Below are 17,079 nucleotides of genomic sequence, written 5' to 3' on the forward strand. Positions count from 1 at the left end.
TTCCTATAGATATCTTCATATGAAAACTTTGAGATATATCTATTTCTTACCTTAGTTTGTGAGGTAATTTTTTGTCTTTGTTGTTAGGTTATGCCTTAGAATGAGTCTTTCCTTCAGAATAATTTATGTGATCTTCCATGCTTAACCAAAACACTCTTCAACAGGGAAGTGAGGCTAGGACGAAATGGCGTAGAAGAAATTAAACGGCACCTTTTCTTCAAAAATGATCAATGGGCTTGGGAAACTCTGAGAGACAGTAAGTATAATGCTTTTCTCAGAGACAGTGATCTGGCTTGTGTATTATGTCAGCAAAAGGACTGCCATACTTCTTTTTAATGGAATTTAAAGTTTTATTTACTCTGTACCAAGAAAAGAGAAGTTCCCCAAAAAAATTCTTGATTGTGTCACTTGAGTAATACAATGATCATTATCATACTATTCTGCTTTTTTCCTAGCTGTAGCACCAGTTGTGCCTGACTTAAGTAGTGACATTGACACTAGTAATTTTGATGATCTGGAAGAAGACAAAGGAGAGGAAGAAACATTTCCCATACCAAAAGCATTTGTGGGCAACCAACTTCCTTTTGTAGGATTTACGTACTACAGCAACCGTCGGTATGTATGCAGAAAGCAAGCTAATGGTGTATTCTTTTGTCAACACTGTTTCTGACTCTTACCAACCAGTATTTAGATACAAGCCTTTTCAGATTCTTATTAATGGGTCAGAATCCTAATAAATTATACTCTTTTGATGCTTCAATAATGATAACCAGTACTGCTAGTCATCAGTACCTTAAAATATCACACTGAATTTGTGAATGTCTTACTCTGCATTAAGAATATTATATAGTGGTGCTGCAGAAGCTAAGCAAGAAAAATCCACTGTTGCTGCTACTAGGCAGAGCTGCCTGCAGAGGACTGAGTTATATATGTAGAGTCATGAATCAGGGATATGAATGTTACTTTGTTTTACTGCTAATTACTGTTCCTGAGCTGTATATGAAGATTCCATACTTTACGTCAGTGTTTTAGCATGTGATAAATTAAACCCTAGCTTACTAGAAATAAAATATTTTCTACTTGCCTGTCATCTGCTTCATAATTTTTCTTTTTTTTTCCCAAAGTACTCATCCACTGCAGAGTGAGATTGTGATGCCTTAGTTTTCACTGTTGCTTAGAAAACTTTAAATTACATCAGTTAAAATTATATTAATTCATACTTTCAACTGTCATTATTATTGTAGGCACTATGGATAGCTCTATCTACATTCAAAAATCTTGATAACTTTTTCTTTCTTTGAAAGCTGCTGTTAATTGTAGTGGGTGTCAGTCAGGCTTAAAATGGGCTAAAACTTCTAGTGGACCATGTCAGATAGAGACTGTTAGTTTTGATAGCATTTCTGAATAGGAAAGCCTTAAAGGAAATAAATCTGGTTTTTGTCTTTGGATAGAAGAGGAACCACTTTTCCAAGCCTGTGGTGAAATTATTTCCATCTCTGCAAAGAGTTGGATTTGTTGTTGCTTTCTGCATAGTAAGGTGTAGAAGGACTTACAAGCTTTGCACACAGTTTGTGTGAGTTCAGCAGTTCAGGCATTTCACCTACTGTTCTGATTTTAGTCTATAATTTAAAAAGTCTTAATTTTTGCCTTGCAGGAAGATTTTGGAATATATTATCAAGAAGGTGAAGTAGCATACAGAAGCTTGTTAATAACAAAATTTCTCTCCCCCTCTTCCTTCTTGGGGGACAGTATCAGGAATTTAGAGAACTAAGTGGCTGTGTTTTTGCTGTCATTGAATAACTCTGCTACTAAATGCTATCATAACTTTGTAGGCTTACCAGAACTAAAATGCTGTCCTAGAATTGAATTTTGTCCCATAATACCCCTGCTGGTGTGATAGTCTTAAAGTCTGAAGCGACCATTCATACTTGCTAAACGTGTAATCCTAATTTTTATTCCCTTTTTGTATTGAAAATAATTCAAACATTAAAAATAATTGCATATTTAGAAAAAAGTTGCACACTTCTCTCCACCCTCCTTTGCTTTCATCTTATTCATGTATGCTGGAGAGTTTAAAGAAATGAAAATCTAGGAGAATGATGACTTCTGTCCTTAAAGGAAGTAGTACAATTTTTTAGTATAGAATACTTTCTACAGCTGTAATCTCATTGATTGTAAACTAGGAAATATGGTTGTTTATTATTGAACTTCACCTATAACACAGATTTTTGAATACTAGCTGAGAACACTTTGCAGCCCCATCTGGCTTGTGTGTTCTCTTCTGGATTCTGATGGAGCTGGTGCTGGGTGTGTTTAAATATCACATTCTCACTGCTCAACAGCCCTGGTGTGCAAAATATGGTGGCTTCTTGTACTCAAGACAGCAAGCCCCTTTCTGTAGGGAACTGTTCCATTTCCTCTTTGTCATTTGATTGTCTGAAAGCAGTCTCGATGTTTAATTTGAGCTTGGCTTTGGAGATGTCTTTGATTTTACCCTCCTTGATCTTTTGAAGAGGTTTTTGTATATGTGAAAATATGCATGTGAAACAAAAAAGATGATGTGTCCGTCCTCAGTTCATGTGTTGGAGAGTTTTTCCTCACAAAATCTGATGCAGTTAGAGATGCTTTCTGTCTCTCTAGATCAGTTACCAGGCCAAGAATATCACATCAAATACCAAAGGAATTTGAAGATAGTAATTTGTATTTATTTACCTGACTTTTCAGAATCATGACAAATAGAAATTTGTGGTATTTTTAGAAAACACTTACGTAAAATAAGAACACTGGCTTCAGGGCAAACTTTTTTGTGTGTGGAACTCTTAGTAACTTTGTTGGAAGTTACACAATCTCTGCAGAGTTCGCTTCATTGCTGCTACTTGCTGCATAAGTGCCTGAGTAAATATTTATGGGATGGAAGCCAATGAGAGTGTTGTAACCATGGAAAGCAAAGATTTTTTTAATGGTTATTAAAAAAAAAAAAGTGGTTGTATTAGTATTTGGCAGAAATCCTTTTTTCTGGAGGTCTTCTACTACAGTTTTCTGCTTTACCCTTTACAATAAATTATGTGAGGTTTTCAATTAGATGTGCTTAAATCATAAAGTATAATAAATACAGAACTGAAAAAATGTGATTATGTTACTATTTATTTATCCACATTTTGGAGCAAAAAATATGGGGGTTATGTTTTAGGATGATTGTATTCTGTTTTTTCATAACCTTACTTTTAAACAACTCTTAAAATAAAACTTTTTAAATGTTGTTACAGGTATTTAGCTGTCTCTGCAGAAAATTCCAATGATAACAGAACAGGCTCCAGTGTGGATAAAAGTGTGGTATGTCTCACTGATTTTCAGCTTTGTTGGATCCTAGCAAAGAATCTATTGCGTATATGGGAATAAAGTGTTTGAGTTCTAAATGTCTCAAATTATTTTAGTGCTTGGAATATGGGAAATCAACGCATAAATTTTAACTGTGTAGTATGGCCTGCCTATTAAAGTTATTGGAAAAGCAGAATTTCAGTTCTTCATGTAACATCGGTTTTCCTGAATTGGGATAAAATAGCTGAAACTGCATACCCTTTTTGTGGAACTGGATTCACAGTTTTTATCTTTGAAATATCAAAGTGTTTGTGCAGTATTTTTAGAGTGCCTTATCAATCCCAGGTGTACGCTGGCTTTGTGGCAATCACGGAGTCTGGACGTGAGTGTGATGGGAAGCTTGGGCTTTCCAGCAACCCGCCAGTTTAACTCTGGAGCTGGACTTCCTGTGAACTAAGTGGGAGGTGGCAGATGATGTACCAAACTTGGGTATTCGGCTCCTTCCCAAGGGTGTCCCATAAGCTATTGGGAATTGGGGCACTGAGGATCTGCATTCATAGAGTAGTTCACCTAGCAAGAAATGTTCAGGAATTCTCTCAGTTACTGCTTCCCAAGCTTCTTGGCAGTCAGGTTTCCAGGAAGGTATGCTGAGGTGTTGGAAACAAGGCCTGCTTGGATTCTGTGTAAGTTCTGGTGTAAATCAGGCTATTCCCTTAGAAGAGTCTGATGTTTTACAAATTACATTATTTCCAGAAGAAAACACTGTCAAAAAATTGATAATTAACTCTACAAGAAATCTTCTTGGCTTTGACTATGATTTACTTTGTTAGTATTTTGTTCTGTTATGTTTTACATTTAAAGTAGAAGAGAAACAGATATCTATGCATGTTCCCTTATCTCTTAAACTTGCAATATAAAGGTTTTAATGATATATGGTATTACCCAGAGAAAATTTGTAAAGGGCAGGGGAACTGGTTATGTACTTTATTGGGCTAACTGAATTTATTAAGCATTGAAGTGTCTTGATTTCTTTACATATGTTGATGTGTTTCCATTTAAAGTAGAAGAGAAACAGATATCTATGCATGTTCCCTTATCTCTTAAACTTGCAATATAAAGGTTTTAATGATATATGGTATTACCCAGAGAAAATTTGTAAAGGGCAGGGGAACTGGTTATGTACTTTATTGGGCTAACTGAATTTATTAAGCATTGAAGTGTCTTGATTTCTTTACATATGTTGATGTGTTCCATAAATTTTGTTTTCCTCATAAGCATTTGGCTGTGGATATGGTAAAATTAAAACCAGAGCCAGACTTTCAAATATTTGCAGATACTTAAAGCTGTGTGCTGGCCTTGGGTTGACTTTGGAGACAGTTACTGAATGGACTTGGCATAATTAATGGGATACAGGCACTGGCATTGTAGTTAAAGGTCCCTCAAGAGTCCTGTCTGTATTGTCAGGTGTATTTGAATGTCTTGCGATTTTAACAGTTTGGGGAGGTGAAGCTCTGGAAGGATATGAGTGATATAGAAAGGTTTAAATAAATGTTAAGTCTTTACTACAAGGTATTTTTACCCAACAGTTCTTTCTCAGCTGTTTTTCTTTCATTACATGCTGCAATGAAAACGGTAATGTTGACACATGGTTAGCAAATTAATTAGTTCTGGAAATATAACACAAGATGTTACCTGGTCTATCTGCATTTTGGCATGGTACTGTCTTCTGGGAGGGACTGAGTGCCAGAAATTTCCAAGAAATTCATTGCGTTTTGCAAGTGTGTAAAACTTGACAGAATTAGGCCATGAGGTTAGAGAAAAATAGAATTCAATGTCCTTTAACTGAATTTCAAGCCTCTTTGAAGATCTGATTATTTACTTTGGTTTAGTGCTACCGTAACCACCTGTAAACAGTTCAGATATTAAGAAAGAGGAGATTAACAGATTCTTCTGCACTGAGTCTTTGGTCTTCTTCATGGTTCAGGGTGCAGAGCCAGACACACTATGCTGTGGTGATCAAAAAAAAAAAAAAAGTATGGCAGGGGGGGGGGGGGTTTTTTTTTCTTCTCTGCTGTAGACAGGCTTTTCCATATTCCTTTCCTCCCCTGCCTCCTACTCAAAATGGAAACTGAGAACAAACTAAAACATAAAGGAATGCTTTTATACTGAGTTAATTGTAACTTGGGATTTTCTTAAGGTATTATTTAGTCTATTGATATCCGATTGTGCAAAACTTCGCTGGAAGCCTGTTGTCTTGCACTAATGTAATTAGACTGCTCAGCAAGCTCAGATAGGCCCCTTCGGGTACAGCACTATAAAGCATCCAGAGACAGAAAGAAGCAAGAGGAGGCAATAGAGGTCCAAACTAGTAGGAGTCAGTACAGAAATGCCTTAGTTGCCAGAAGTCTTTTTGGACCTGTTCCTCATCCCTCCCATTTAGTTCCTTTATGCAGCCTGTCTGGAAGGGCTATAAAATGAGTAACCAAGGAGTGGAAGAGCAGCTATGTTGAAACTTCTTTATTTTTGTGCATTAGCTGTGGTCCCTTTTTATTAAAGTGAGAGCTAGCCTTTAAACAGTCTTGCTTCTTGATTTCTCAGTGGTTCGTACCAAGGAGATAAATGTGTTGTGTACTGATCCTCCTTCCTTTTTCCTCAAAGTTTAGATTTAGAGGTCATCTCTGTGGGTTTTGACTACAACCATTGTCTCATCCACATGGTGTTATGTTGTATGTCACACCAGTAATTGGCTTTCCAGAGCTGTTCTGTAAGTGCTCAGAAGTCTATTTCTTCCAGTATTTCCTTGCTCTCTCAAGGCTTTGTGATAGGTAGTGGTAAATATATAGAATAGTGTGGTGAATATGTAAAATATGTAGTTTCTGCTTAGTCCCCAGTCGCAATGTCTGTGTTCTTTCTCTGAAAACTTCAGAGCAGCTTAAGAACGTGGAAGAAAGAAAAAGGAGGAAATGAGAAAGGATGTCCAGTTCTTGAGAGCACCTGAGTGCTCCATGCTTCATTTCCTACTCAATGGGAAGGAGAACAGATTGAAAGTAGGAAGTAAGAAAAACGCCTGCCTGGAAGTAGGCAAAAATAATCTCACCTATAACTTTCTCATTTAATATGGATAAAGCATTCTATAATATGTCTCCCAACTGAAATCTTAGTTTAAGACTGTACAGAGGGCAGTCCTTGTCGAGAACACTTACTGTTGCTATCAAGAAAGAATGGAGACAAGTGTAATTTGTCTCCTTTCATGATCTCAGTGAGCAGTTCTAGTTTCTCTAAGCATATTTTGTGGGAAAACAAAAAAAGGAAGAGGCAGACATAAGAGGAACTGTTCTGTTGCTCCTTTTTCTGGGATGATTGTGTAAAAGGAGTCAGGCAATTGTCAGAGTTTTTGAAGTTAGAACAAGGAACAAGAAAGCAAAGGGTCAGAACCACTTGAATATGTTGCTTTGAAGAGAGCCTAGGTTAGGACTGTAATTCTTCTCTATGGAGTTCCAAGAGTGTTGAGGGAAGTGTGGGAAAGCTAAATAAGGCTGAAATCCTGACAAGATCAGCAAAAAGGTTTAAAAGAGTGAATCAGCATGGGCTTGACTTAATGAGCTTCCTTAAAGTTGACACCATCTTGTTAATTGAGGATTTTGCTGATGTTGGAGTGGGATTATTGTGCCCAGAGATGCAGTAGAAGGTAGATATTTTAAGACTACATGAAAAGAATTAATTTCTGAATTTATCTTGCTGGCAAACGGCACATGCTATACAGTAATGTTCTGTATTAACATCTGAAGTTTGTTACTATTTTCAAACCTTAGTACAGTGCTAGCTGTAAAAATTATCTGATTAAATAGATGTTAAGAGCATTTTCTCCCCGTTGCTAATAACTGACAGGCCTTGTTCTGCTTCCTGAACTTGTTGAGAACTTGAAGATGCGTTGCAAAATACATGTGGTGGTTAATGCTAGAAAAGAGAAATGTTGAGACTAATTAAATTAATTTCTTATATCTTTGCAGTAATATCTTTAGTCTGATTTTGAAGATACTTAAAACAAGGAGGATTTGACTTAGCTTAGCCCCGTGAATTTTGATGGAACTATTCAGAACCCTAAAATTTTATGTGCGTTCAAATGATAAAAATGTGTAATATTGAAGTTGTTTCTTGTAATTAACTCTTCTAGATTTGGGGGGGGGGATCACATTTTAATAAGGTAAAAATCTAGTGTTTAGATAGAAGTGAGTAAGCTGTGATACAACATAAGCAGCACTGAATATTCTGAAATACTTTTTTTGAAGTTTTTAAACTTAATGCATGTTCTTTCATGTACAAATATATATTTAAAGCTGGAAAATATGCAGAAGATGATCTATGAGTTGGAAGAACAACTACATAATGAAATGCAGTTGAAAGATGAAATGGAGCAAAAGTGCAGGTGAGACTTTGAACTTTAACTGTTTACATAATTTAAATACATCTAACACTTCAGTTCTGTATTACTGCTTTAGGGATTACCAGAATAACTCTAAGAATGGTACTGTACTTCTCCAAGGGAGTTCCAAGCACAGGTTTAAGTAGTCCTAAAACAATATTTAAATGGTTTTCTTGAATATAGTGTGAAGAAAATGTTTGGTTTTCCTTGGCACCCATGTAACACATATTCCTTCTGAACACTTGAATGTTTGAGTTTACCCAACATCTCTGAATTCAGATATTTTATTGGACTGAGGTTCACAAGGATCATGCTGATTTTTTTTAAAACGTAAAATACTGTATATACAACATATATTGGATTATTAAAATTAACTAACTGGTTTCTAAATACATGGTACTTGTTGGAAAACCATATTCCTTTTTTTTCCTGTGACTGATAGATAAGAACAATTATTTGCTTTCTGAAGTCTTGTTTCTACCATGTTGAAGAAGTAGCTACGTGAGAATTTGCCTATTTCTTGCAGCTACACTTACGAACAAACAGTTGGGATTCTTCTTTTTCTGATAATCGGAAACTTTTACTCAGATTCATGCAAACTAAATTCCTCTTCAGTTAGCTTCTCCTTTTGAAGTCTTGTCCTGAAGGCCTAAATAAAGCCAGGAGGCAACGCTTAGATATAAGATGTGGGAAGAATTTAGGCTTGTGAATTAGGACCATAATGTGTAGCTGTACAAGCTACTTATGTGGGAACTGGTAGCCAAAACAGTTCGGTGGGTATTTAGGCTGTGTGACACTGTCGCTTACTTAAACACAACTTCACTGTTCACACATTCTGACTGTTTTCCACAAGCAGGACGTACATTGCTTGAAAGATATTCAGTAACTGTCTTCCTGCACTACTACTGAAGTTGTCAGAGCACAACAGTGTGTCTTCTGATATGTCATACTGTTTACTGCAGAGTTGGTAGATAAGATCTATTGCTGTAACTGCTGCTCATTGTACCTGCCAGGTAACATTGTCTGGGTCCTTTTTGTTATCTCTTTGAAGAGGGATAGCTAGCTACAAAAATGCAATGGATGTGTCAATGTTATTGCCAGTTAACTGAGATTTTACTATGCACTTAACCTCACTCTCTCTATAGTACTATGTTCTAATACATTGCTTCAATAGAGAGACTTTTAAATAATACTATTCAAAGATCTTTATCCACGGTAGGGAGCTGTCTGCTGTTGAATTAATGAACCATTTTAGATATTTAGAAAGTTCACAACTAGAGGAAGTTTTAGCAGTTCACCAGGGTATTCTAATTTTAATGGTAGCCTGTTGTGTACATACACTGTGTTTACATTTGCAGATTAAGGGAGAAAATGTGGCACCTAAAGTTTTGCATATATAATCTGCAGCACAGTTAATAAATACTTAATATATTTTACAAATTATTGCCAGTGATTGATTGTTTTCTTCAATTTCAAATGTTTATTACAAAATGGCATTAGCCAAAATGTAAATGTTCACTCTAGTAATGGTCCCAAATTATTTCACTAGAAAAACACTATGTATAATGTATCCTTCTCAAGTACTACTTACATGATTTTCTTTTATTTTTAGATCTTCAAAAATAAAACTAGACAAGATAATGAAAGAACTGGATGAAGAGGTAATTTTTTTTCTCACTGAAGCCTTCTTCGTTGGGTAAAGAATGTGGATAGTACTTTCATGATTTAAGATATTTCTTCTGTGACTAAAAAAATTGTTCTGAGTTTAAATTTGAGACCAAACCATCACATTTCAATACGTAGCATTGGGAGAAATATTTTTATTTGTACACGTTTTCAAAACCTTTTTCTTTCTGCAAGTCACACTGAATTCTGATTCCTCTGCTAAGTGTTTTGCTCAGTCTTGATCATCACAGTTTCTCTGCAGTTTAACAAAAACAGTTACTCTAAAAAATTAATGTACAGATGATTTTCTATTGAGTCCTTATGTTGTCTCTTAATAATTTTAAAAGTTACTTACATATAATCATGTTTACAGTAACTTTTCTAGTAATTTCATAAATTTGTCATGTAGAAATTAAAAAAGCCATCTTTTTCTGAAAACCATTTCAAGGAAACCAGAAACTCATTCATTGGAAACAATGCATCAGTTTCCTTGATTAATTAGTTGCAGAGATACTCGTTTAGGGATCATTCCTTAAAATGTAAAGAGAAAATACCAATGCTTTTAATTTTAGGGAAATCAAAGAAAGAACTTGGAATCAACACTGTCTCAGATTGAGAAGGAAAAGATGGTATTGCAACATAAGATAAATGACTACCAAAGAAAAATTGAACAAGAGAATGAAAAAAGACGGAATGTGGAAAATGAAGGTATGCCACGTTGTCCAAATATTGACACTGGTGAGGTGTATGATGTGTTTTGAGGAATAATTTACTACCTTAGCATCTTAAGTGCTACGCAACTTTAAAGGGATCTTTTCAAATAATGAACACAAATTTTGAGTTTATTTTTATTTGAGTTTTAATGAGAACAAAGTATTTTTGTCTTATTTTCAAATTTGTTCTCTACAGTATGCATTGTTGTTCTGGAAGCACAGAATTTGACCTAAGAATGTATATAAGAAGCAAAAAGTCAATGAAAGACCTATTATATGCCAAGAATTTATTTGAGCATGTTTGTGTAAAAAAACAAACAAACAAACAAAAAACCCCCCAAAAACCCCGCAAAACCAAACAAAAAAGGATTTTTTAAATCTGATGTATTAATGGTGTCATTTCTCTTTAGTGTCCACACTAAAAGATCAGATGGAAGACTTGAAAAAAATCAGCCAGCATTCACAAATTACAAATGAGAAGATAACACAATTACAAAAACAAGTATGTTGCTTCTGCTCATTGTCTTCATTATTTCTTAGATTTGAGAAGCAGTATTGAGCATTCAGATGCAACAAAACTGGTCCCATTAATTTTTGTATTTGAGAATCTTGTCTGTTTTATTTTAACAGCTAGAAGAAGCAAATGACTTGCTGAGGACAGAATCGGATACAGCAGCAAGACTGAGAAAGGGTAACACAGAAATGAGCAAGTCATTAAGTCAGGTAGAATCACTGAATAGAGAACTGCAGGAAAGGTGCAGAGTTCTAGAAAGCACAAAACTGCAGGTGGAGAAAGATTATTACCAACTGCAGGCAGCTTTGGAGTCGGAACGAAGGGACAGAAGTCATGGATCCGAAATGATTGGAGAACTACAAGGTAATTCTTCTGTATTTATACTTTACCAAAAAAGTTGTGATAACCCTACATTATTAAATAAATTAATACACAAAGGGAGGAAAGCCAACGTGCAAACCGAGTGTGACTTAATAGAACAATTTCTGAAGATTGGATCTTGCTTTCTGATGATATCTGAGCTGCTCTTGGGAGGGAGAGTATCAAAATCAGAGTGGGAAACCACTGATTGTAAGTCTATGGGGCTGCCCTGACTAAATGTCTGAGTCCAGTGGTACAAAAATATGAAAAGCTGATACAGTGCTAGAGAAGACACAACACTGTCTTACTGCCTTGGTGCAGTAGCCAAGTTGACGTACCCTGTACTTTTTCTTCTTTCATTTGTGGAGAAAGCTATTTTGTTGTTAAATTGCATTTGTTTTCTTTTATGATGCTTCTACATTACTTTATAAGCAAGATGAAGAGCATAGTAAGGGGTGCAGATGTGGAATCCCTTTTTTCAGGATGCTTGGAACTTTTTACTATTTGTACTTCTGATTCTTCATACTAGAAACTGTTCAGATACATTAGTTCATGACTGTGCCTATGCTAATGGATCCTGCCTCTTAACTTGTCATTTTAAACCATCTGTCTGCAGTATTGAAAATCATTTTCCATGAGGCACAATCTTTTGTTAAGGACTTTTGGGTGGTTTTGGTTTTGTTTTTTTAAGGTAAACTTTGCTAGCACAAAGAAAGAACTATCAAGAACCAAGTTGCCTGTTTACTGTGCTTCAAATATAGTAAATCAATTCCAGTTGAATGATTGTGAAGTTCCTCTGAAATGACTGAGTGTAGTTTGATCCAGTCTGTTGTTAATTGCAAGCAGGGGGTACAAATGGCACGAGAAGACTATTCTGTGCGCTTCAAAATGTGTTTTTGACCACATCCAACTGAGCAGCCTGCAGGAAAAGGATATTTTTCTGAAGGGTGTAGGGTTAAGGTGCTTTGCTGGTATATACCCAAACAGCTTTATGTAATTCAAACACTCATACAGCTGTTTTTAAAAGCACATTTAAAATGAATGAGAAAATTATAAGATTTAGGAAGACTTTCTCTTCTTCCATCTTGTAGTTTCTTACATATTGCCAGGAGGTTTCTTTATACTTAAAAATAAAGTGAAGCGGACTGTACCTGATAGGTATATTTTTGTATACTGTATTTAAGGTATTAAGTGTAATAGAGTAATACAAAATATTTTTAATGTATTTCTTTTAAAGGAGCTAATGCAAATTTTTCAGTCTAGAAACATATACTACTACTTCAGCATATATATATATATACACACACACACAAAACTGCATTTATATATACACACACACTACTTTGGGGGAGACCTTATTGTGGCCTTTCGAGTACTTAAAGGGAGCTTATAAGAAAGATGGAGAGAGACTTTTTACCAGGGCCTGCAGTGACAGGACAAGGGGCAACGTTTTTAAACTGAGAGTGAGTAGATATACATTAGCTATAAGGAAGAAATTTTTTACAATAAGGGTGGTGAGACACTGGAATTAGGTTGCCCAGAGAAGTTGTGGTTGCCCTGTCCCTGGAAGTGTTCAAAGTCAGATTGGATGGGGCTTTGAGTAACATGATCTAGTGAATGATGTCCCTACCCATGGCAGAGGGGGTAGACTAGATGGTCTTTGAAGGTTCCTTCCAACCCAAACCATTCTGTGATTCTACTTAGTATAAACTTCCGATGCCACACAGGGTCTTGTGGTAGATGCTGTGGGGGACAGGGAATAGTTCCTTTATCCATGGCAGAGTACTTGAGTCACAGTTAGGTGAACACTTACTGTATTAGTACCTGTAGACCCATTTGAGACTGACTTTCTGTGTAATGTGCCTTATCTGCATATTATTGGAGTTAACATCAGAAAAGGTGCTTGTTGCATAGCACAGCAGAACTTGGATTAATGGAAGAAATTTTGCATACTAGATATTGGGAGTGATGGAAGGCAGGTACCAAGTGTTGCATGTGATTGTTTTTTGTGAATTGTTACTAATGGCATGCATGAGGAGTGGCTGAAAAGATGAGTTTCCTTTACAATGTACAGCCTTTGTGTATCTCAAAAATTCGAAGGTGTAAATATTTTAGGGGCCCAGAAATCAATAAAGGTTGAAAAGCCTATTGATCTAAGCCGAGTAACTAATACTAAACGGTATTTCATTTCTTATGGCAGTTCGGATTACAACTTTACAAGAAGAAGTAAAAAACGTTAAAAACAATCTTGAAAGAGTGGAAGCGGAAAGAAAACAAGCACAGGATATGCTTAATCATTCAGAAAAGGTATGGTAATAATGATGTTAAGGCTAATGTTCTTTGTCAGCTTTTGACTATTTTCAAATAGTATTTATTGATGTTGCCAAGTCCTGTGTTCTTGTTCTAAAACAGTCTTGTGTTAAAATGATTAACTAAATAGTGCTAATTTACAGTCTCATCAGGATGGTAAGTCTCACAAGTCCTGAGGTAGTTCTAACTTGTAGCTTTGAGTGTAAAATTCATGTTTGTCACTCACTAGCACTGATTCAAAGATCTAACCCTTCTGCCAGTAGCAAGTAACTCTTGTTCTGCCTGCCTAACTATCGCTGCAGAGACTTGCCTCCTGAAAATCTATGAATTGAACTTTTTAAACCCCTGAAATTTAAATTTCTGCTTTTACCGGATTTTAATTTGGCTAGATCAGTGCCAGACCTTTTGATCAACTTTGGAGCTGAACCGTTTCGATTTTTCCCTCCCTCCCTCCAAATGGTAGCAGCATGTTCCCCTAACATCTGATCCCCACCCCAAGATGGAGAAACAAGTAAAGAAGAGTAAAAGGAAATCCTGCACCCTTTTTCCAGATAGAGCTAACTATGTAGCCTATGTGTTGAGGTCAGGTGAAGACTTGCTGGCTGTGTGGTCTATCCAAATAAACCAGAGAGATAAGACTACCTATGAGGGAGGGTGCAAATAGTTACCATTCTCATTTGGTGTTATGTGAAGCAGTGATCCAAAGGCAAGTCTCTGTCTCTCAAAGCTCATCTCCAGTGCTTGTTTCATGAGTTACTGTTAATGGCTGGCAATCCCAACAATGAAATAACAGAATTGCATCCAGGTAACAATAATTCAAATTCCTCTTTGCTCTAGTGTTGTCAGTGGCTTAGTTGTATGTTTCCAATTTAGGTGACTACTGATTAGTCAAACTGAGAAGTTTCCATTATCTTACGAATTTATAGACTACTGAAAAAAAGTTAATGAAGTTTTCTCCAGAGCACTGAGTACAGTTTTTGTCTGTTACCATTCTTTATTAAGCATGGAAAATAACATTGATAATTTCTTCATAACAAAAAGTTAACACTAAAAAAGGGAAAAAAGGGAAGGGAAATATGATTCCCTCAGATATTATAGAAATCTGGTAACTTTTTTTCTTATCTTTAGGAAAAGAATAATTTAGAGATAGATTTGAACTACAAACTCAAATCATTACAAGACCGGTTAGAACAGGAAGTAAATGAACACAAAGTGACTAAAGCTCGGTTAACTGACAAACATCAGTCAATAGAGGAGGCAAGATCAGTTGCAATGTGTGGTAAGTGTTTCTTGCAAGTTTCAGGTAAATACATAATAAAAGGTATTCTGATTATGATATCTTAAACCACATCGTCTTATAATGTAGTACTTCTATACAAGTGTTTAATTAAAGAAAATGCATATTAAAATTTTAAAACATACGCAATGAAAACTACACGTTTTAAATTATTTTCTCTAACATGGTACTTGTACCGTAAAAATTGCATTGTTTCTTAATGTTTTGAATATCTTACTGTGTTTGCAATTCAAAGCCTTCCTTGGCTTCTAAAATGCTATTGAATCTGGAAATTCTGGCTAATGCTAAACGGAATTGAAAGAATGCATTATCAAGACACATGTCTTGGAGCATTAATTCCTGCGTAACTGCATTAAAAATATTGGTGTTGTATTAGGCTTGTCTGAAGTGGTGAAGTTTCTTTTATAGGTACATATCCATGAATCAAAGATATGTCTTGATATCATAATTGAATCCATCAGGTTTTCTTTGTGAAGGTCATCGGTATCTGCATGTGTAGTTTGTAACTTTTCAGAAAGCTAACGTGAATGGTAGCATTTCTTTTCTTTCCCTCTATTATCCAGTCATGGAAATGAAACTTTGCCTTTATTTTATAATGATTACTTCAAGAATCTGCATATTTTTTTTTCTTTCACTATTTATCTTTCAGTTGTCATGATTTTATTCCAGTGCTTCGAATGCAAATTGGAATTATATTTCTTTTTTAGTGTTTCTTGTAATAATGCCAGGAAGTTTTTACTCAGCAATCAGTCCGTCTAACAGCAGAGGAGCTTAAATAGCTGAACAAAAGGGTCTGAAAAATATTGGAATATTTAAAACTGTGTTTACAAAAGCATTCTTATAGATGCTACGTATTCATTTTTGTTGTTTTTCTTTCCTTAATCTTGTTTAGAAATGGAAAAAAAAGTAAAGGAAGAAAGGGCAGCAAGAGAAAAGGCAGAAAATCGAATAGTTCAAGCTGAAAAACAGTGTTCCATGCTGGACTTCGACCTGAAGCAATCTCAGCAGAAACTGGAACACCTTCTTGAGCAAAAGGAAAGACTGGAAGATGAAGTAAGTAAAATGTTCATCAATAACAATTTTCTATATAAATAATAAATTATAGTTGCATTGAGAAATAGAAAATGAAATTCACTTACACTCAGCTCCTTGTATAAAACATCTCTCAGTAGAACTGAAGATCCTTGTTGGCCTAAATAGTGTTAGGTAATTTCCACTTGTTTCTTAGCTCTTGGATGCCTTACATATTTGAGCCCTTAATTTAATATAATGCAAATTTTTGTGTCTACTTTTCTTTTTTTTTAAAGGAAAAACTTGCTTGTGAATTTGACTGTGTAGTCTGATTGGTTTGGGTGGTTTGCAGTTCTGAGTTCGCATTCTCCAGAAAAGCATTTGTTCAAGGAAGTGCAATTAGAATATTGAGTGTGAAAACTAGGTACTAAGAATAATAGTTTCATCCTTACTTTTTCTTTACAGGACACTGGGAATGAAGGTTATAACACCTTTCTTAGGGGTCATGACTTGTGTAAATTAGTTTTTCTATGGCTGGTAGGCTGCATTTATTTCTAGGGTGAGAAGTTTTTAAGATCTGAAATCCACAGAGAGGTTTGCAGGACCTTTCAGCAGACGATTTGAGTTTCTTCCATTGTTGCCTTTAAGATAAAACACATTTGGGACTTTGAAGTAAGCTAAGTATGGGGAAGCTTTATCATCATGGGGCATCATATCAGTACATTCTGTAAGGGCAGCAGCTTTCTATAAGATTATTGCACTGAAATGTTTGGAGATTCAGGAATATTTTTACATATTGTACAATGTGTAGCATCTAGGCAATGGTGTTTGACATAAAATAATCCATACATGAAACACTTTCAACCACATGCAATTGGTTATTCAGCAAACGCTCCTAAATTGAAATATTTCTCATTTAGGTAAAGAATCTAACACTTCAGCTAGAACAAGAGACAAATAAGCGAATAATGGCACAGAATGAATTAAAGGCGCAAGCTTTTGAAGCAGATAACTTGAAGGGTTCCGAGAAGCAGCTGAAACAGGAAATCAATACGTTGTTGGAAGCAAAGAGATTACTGGAATTTGAGTTGGCTCAACTTGCTAAGTAAGTAAAAATCTGAAGTAAAATGGAAAAAGTTGCTTAATTATATGTGTACTGTTTTGCCTGTTCCTGTTAGTGAAAAAAGTTCTCTGGTGCATAGGCATATTTTCCTAAACTAAAAGAATATTTTTAGCTGCATGTTGTGATTTCTGTATGTAGCTTTCAGTGTTGGAATATTTTTGTTATGAGCTATGATGCGGAACAATTCTTGGCTCATCAATCTATGTCAAGGCATATATATATGCCATTTCTATTTGAGTGACTTCTTTATGGATTGATTGTGTGTCGTGGTTTAACCCTGGTTGGCAGCTAAGCACCACACAGCCGCTCACTCACTCCTTCCCGGTGGGATGGAGGAGAGAATTG

General features: G+C 35.6%; 1 protein-coding gene across 2 annotated transcripts in view; it reads left to right on the top strand.

The window, feature by feature from the left end:
* Positions 1-17,079, top strand: part of ROCK1 (Rho associated coiled-coil containing protein kinase 1) — a 93,568-nt gene that overhangs the window by 45,602 nt on the left and 30,887 nt on the right. For both annotated transcript variants that reach the window (XM_019473759.1, XM_009285647.2), the window contains exons 9-20: positions 165-256; positions 456-615; positions 3,267-3,333; positions 7,656-7,744; positions 9,354-9,402; positions 9,979-10,114; positions 10,530-10,621; positions 10,750-10,996; positions 13,194-13,300; positions 14,432-14,582; positions 15,493-15,653; positions 16,532-16,716. In XM_019473759.1, coding sequence (XP_019329304.1) covers positions 165-256; positions 456-615; positions 3,267-3,333; positions 7,656-7,744; positions 9,354-9,402; positions 9,979-10,114; positions 10,530-10,621; positions 10,750-10,996; positions 13,194-13,300; positions 14,432-14,582; positions 15,493-15,653; positions 16,532-16,716 — 1,536 coding nt within the window. The remainder of the gene's footprint in view (positions 1-164; positions 257-455; positions 616-3,266; positions 3,334-7,655; positions 7,745-9,353; positions 9,403-9,978; positions 10,115-10,529; positions 10,622-10,749; positions 10,997-13,193; positions 13,301-14,431; positions 14,583-15,492; positions 15,654-16,531; positions 16,717-17,079) is intronic.

This window comes from Aptenodytes forsteri, unplaced genomic scaffold (genome assembly GCF_000699145.1).
Source record: "Aptenodytes forsteri isolate BGI_AS27 unplaced genomic scaffold, ASM69914v1 Scaffold23, whole genome shotgun sequence".
NCBI classification, from domain to species: domain Eukaryota; kingdom Metazoa; phylum Chordata; class Aves; order Sphenisciformes; family Spheniscidae; genus Aptenodytes; species Aptenodytes forsteri.